The following is a 3,269-nucleotide window of genomic DNA, read 5'->3' as shown; positions in this document are numbered from 1 at the left end:
AGCCTGGCTTTGTGCTGGTTGGAAAGGTTGGTTAAAAATCTGCTTTATGTGAGCTGAATGCTCAGCCCAAGACCCATCAGTTATGTCCCTTATAAGAAGGGAGGCCAAGGAAAGGGAAATCCTCCAAGGCAGGTAGAAGTTTTATATGGAATGTGTCCTTCCAGTGCTGAATAGTCAGGCAGAAGGGATAAAGAAAAATCCATGTATTTTGAGAGGAAGCAGTTAATTAAAGAGTATTAAATGACCAAAAGTACTTGAATTTGTCAGAAATAGAGCCATAACTGTCTCCTGCTCATCACATTCTCCATTTTAATCTATTTTCCATTTAATCTCACTGAAGCCAAGATTAGCAGAGTAATTGTTACATTAAATCTGATTATAAACTTTCTCTTTCTTCTCTCTTTAGGATCCCAAATCTATAATGGCAGGATCTATAACTGGAATTGCATTAATATCAGTAGAGTTTGGCATTTAAGTGAACAGCTGCTCCAGTGATAGCCAGAAAAGAAGGCACAGGATTGTAAAATAAACCCATTATTAAAAGCCAGCTAAAGCATTTTCCTTAAGCTGTGCAGGGAGACTGGCAGGGTTGTTTTGGTTTTTTTTAAATTTACAACCTAAAGAATGTAACTGAAGATTAATGAAAATAACTGAAGAACAATGAAAAAAATAACACTTCAGAAGTGTTTTCCTGGGAGATTTAGGTTTTGTCCTGACTCCAAGTTACTCAAAAATGGGGAGTGCTTCTAAGGAATATGTTAACCTGTAGAACAGGAAGAGTTGACAAACCCAGATATAAAACTCCCTGGGTTTTTTTAAAAAATGAAGAATGAAAATACAAAGAATCAAATGACAAAAAAGCTCCTTTTTATTACAACTTTTCAAGTTACAATGATAAATGGATTGTCCCCAGGCTGGAGCTGCAGAAAGGTGGTGTCTGCTCACAGCTCACACCCCACTCCCTCTCCTTGCTAAGTAAAAAAAAACTGAGTAACTCCAATATCAAATACAATGTAAAGATACCAAAAGTAAATATAATTCAACCAGTTTGCATTCAAACCCTCCCCATATTTTCCTCATGCTAAAAAAAAAAAGAAATTATTCCTATTCCACCCTTAGGCATTTTCATGGCAGTTGAAGCCTCTGACAGAAACTTGTGGGTTTTCTGTCTACTTGGATCCTGTGGACAGCAGAGCAATCAGTCCTGAGGAAGCACTGATAGAAAGGATGTAGTTTCTGTAGGGAACAGGTTAAGGAATTGTCAAGATCCTTCTCTGGTACAGAACATTTGGCAGGAGTTTTATGAAAAGGAATTGTAGTTTTATAACTGGAATATTGCACAGCTTCAGAACTCACCTTCAGAGTTAAGACACCCATGACGTTAAACCTGTTCTCTTACAAGTTTTATAAATACATATCTTTAATTAACTGCCCTGTTAGCAATACTGATATCCTTCAGGAACAAAGCATTGAGAGTTACTGGAGCTAAAGCATCCTGTCAGGGAAGAGATCCTGAACTACAATGAGCTGCACTTACCCCCAGGGGAATGCCACAGCCCACAGGACAACTACAGCTCGTGGTGACAGCTAACAGGAGTGAGGGTTCCAGGTGGGGATAAAGGATACACAGTGGGGTTGAAGTTCTTCAGCACAAAGAAGGAAGCGATGATGACCAGGACCAGAAAGAGGGTGTTGTTGTAAAAGATGGAGAAAGTTGTTGCTTCATAATCTGCAACTTCATTTTTCTTCCACAGAATCCTAGGAGCAGGCAGAGATAAAATTTCAAATATACTTCTTGGATATCCCAGAATCCTGGGAAGGTTTGGGTTGGGAGGGATTCAAAGCTGATCCCATCCCACCCCTGCCATGGCAGAGACACCTCCCACTGTCCCAGGCTGCTCCAAGCCCTGTCCAGCCTGGCCCTGGGCACTGCCAGGGATGCAGGGGAGATGCTGGCACACCCACAGCATGAAGTGTGCAGTACTGTTTCCAGAGGACAGAGTTTGGCTCCAAAGCTGCCATCCTGCACAGTCCCAGTGGGGATCCCCTCTATCACCAAGAGCATCTGAGGCTTTCCCCTGACAACTCGCCTCAAAAGGGCCTGAAGCTGGACCAAGAGCTACCCTGCAGCTTCTGCCTACCAGAATCCAGAAAAAACAGTGCCAAGCACAGTCCCTACCACCCCACCCAGAGCCTTAAAGACATTTAATGCAGTGCTACAACAAGAGAGAGAAGGAAGAGGACAGAGACATCACCTTTCATCCTTCTCCTTGCGGGACATCTTCCTGTTGTCTGCCTCGGACAGCTTGCGAGTCACCTCTTTGGAAACAGCATCTTCTCTTTTCTGGGCTACTCTGTAAGTGCCACCACTCATGTCACACTTTAAAAATGAAAAAAAACCCCACTTCCCAACCCTGGGATTACAGGAAGTTTAATGTACAGTGAAGAACACAACTTAGGCAAGATACCGCAGTTTTGTCAAGGTGAAGGGACAACAAGAAATAATAACAGCAATTGCTAGAAGTAATATAATTCACATGCAATAAGTAATATAATTTATAATTTAAACATCATTTGTGGTGATACCCAGCAAGCATGATGGTGGATTTACTGCTTCACCATACTCTTAGCTGACAAGATCTGACTATAAATACAAAAGAACAGAAACCAATTAGGAGATACTTCTGTGCAAAATACTTTTTGGAGTACCATTTCAGGCCTTCTTATTAATAAGGAACTACAGTAGTAAATGGTGGTTTTGTTAAATTATTAAACTATAAATTCAAACAGGCACCAAACTTACTTGTGCTTGAGGACAAACTTGACGTTTTTATATGCAAAAGCCACGAGATAGGTGCTGATGAGGGTCATGACACTGTACAGGACTGCAGACTGAACAAGATCCATATGCCATATTCTCCAATAAAGCCCTTAAAAAGAAGGAAGGATGGTATTTGAAGCAGTTTCTCTCCAAGAGAAGCGTCCCTTACTAGAGACCCATACAGGATCTGAGCTCTGTAATTCCAGTCTCTGCCTCTCAACTCCTCCAAAATCATGGAGGGGTCTTTCCACTGCATTGAAAATACTTTGGAAGGGGGAAATGAGCTTTGGGTGGCTGAAAGCGGCTTTGGGAGAGCACGGCAGAGCCTGCGAGGCAGCGCTGCTGCGGTGACACGTCAGTGACAGTGCCCTGCGGGCCGGGCTGGAGCCGGTACCGCTGGAACCGGTACAGGCACGGCTGGAACCGGCACCGGCACGGCTGGAACCGG

General features: G+C 42.8%; 1 protein-coding gene across 1 annotated transcript in view; it reads right to left on the bottom strand.

Annotated features, from left to right (window-relative positions):
• Nucleotides 1-845: 845 nt before the first annotated feature.
• SSR3 (signal sequence receptor subunit 3) overlaps nt 846-3,269 on the bottom strand; it is a 3,362-nt gene continuing 938 nt past the window's right edge. Inside the window, exons 2-5 of the mRNA XM_015638343.1 lie at nt 2,804-2,930; nt 2,256-2,354; nt 1,627-1,758; nt 846-1,236 (exon numbers count right to left, since the gene is read on the bottom strand). Coding sequence (XP_015493829.1) covers nt 1,170-1,236; nt 1,627-1,758; nt 2,256-2,354; nt 2,804-2,930 — 425 coding nt within the window. The 3' untranslated portion in view covers nt 846-1,169. The remainder of the gene's footprint in view (nt 1,237-1,626; nt 1,759-2,255; nt 2,355-2,803; nt 2,931-3,269) is intronic.

Source organism: Parus major, chromosome 9 (genome assembly GCF_001522545.3).
Source record: "Parus major isolate Abel chromosome 9, Parus_major1.1, whole genome shotgun sequence".
Classification (NCBI taxonomy): domain Eukaryota; kingdom Metazoa; phylum Chordata; class Aves; order Passeriformes; family Paridae; genus Parus; species Parus major.
The sequence above is the reverse complement of the archived record's forward strand: the minus strand, read 5'-3'. Positions and strand labels throughout refer to the sequence as shown.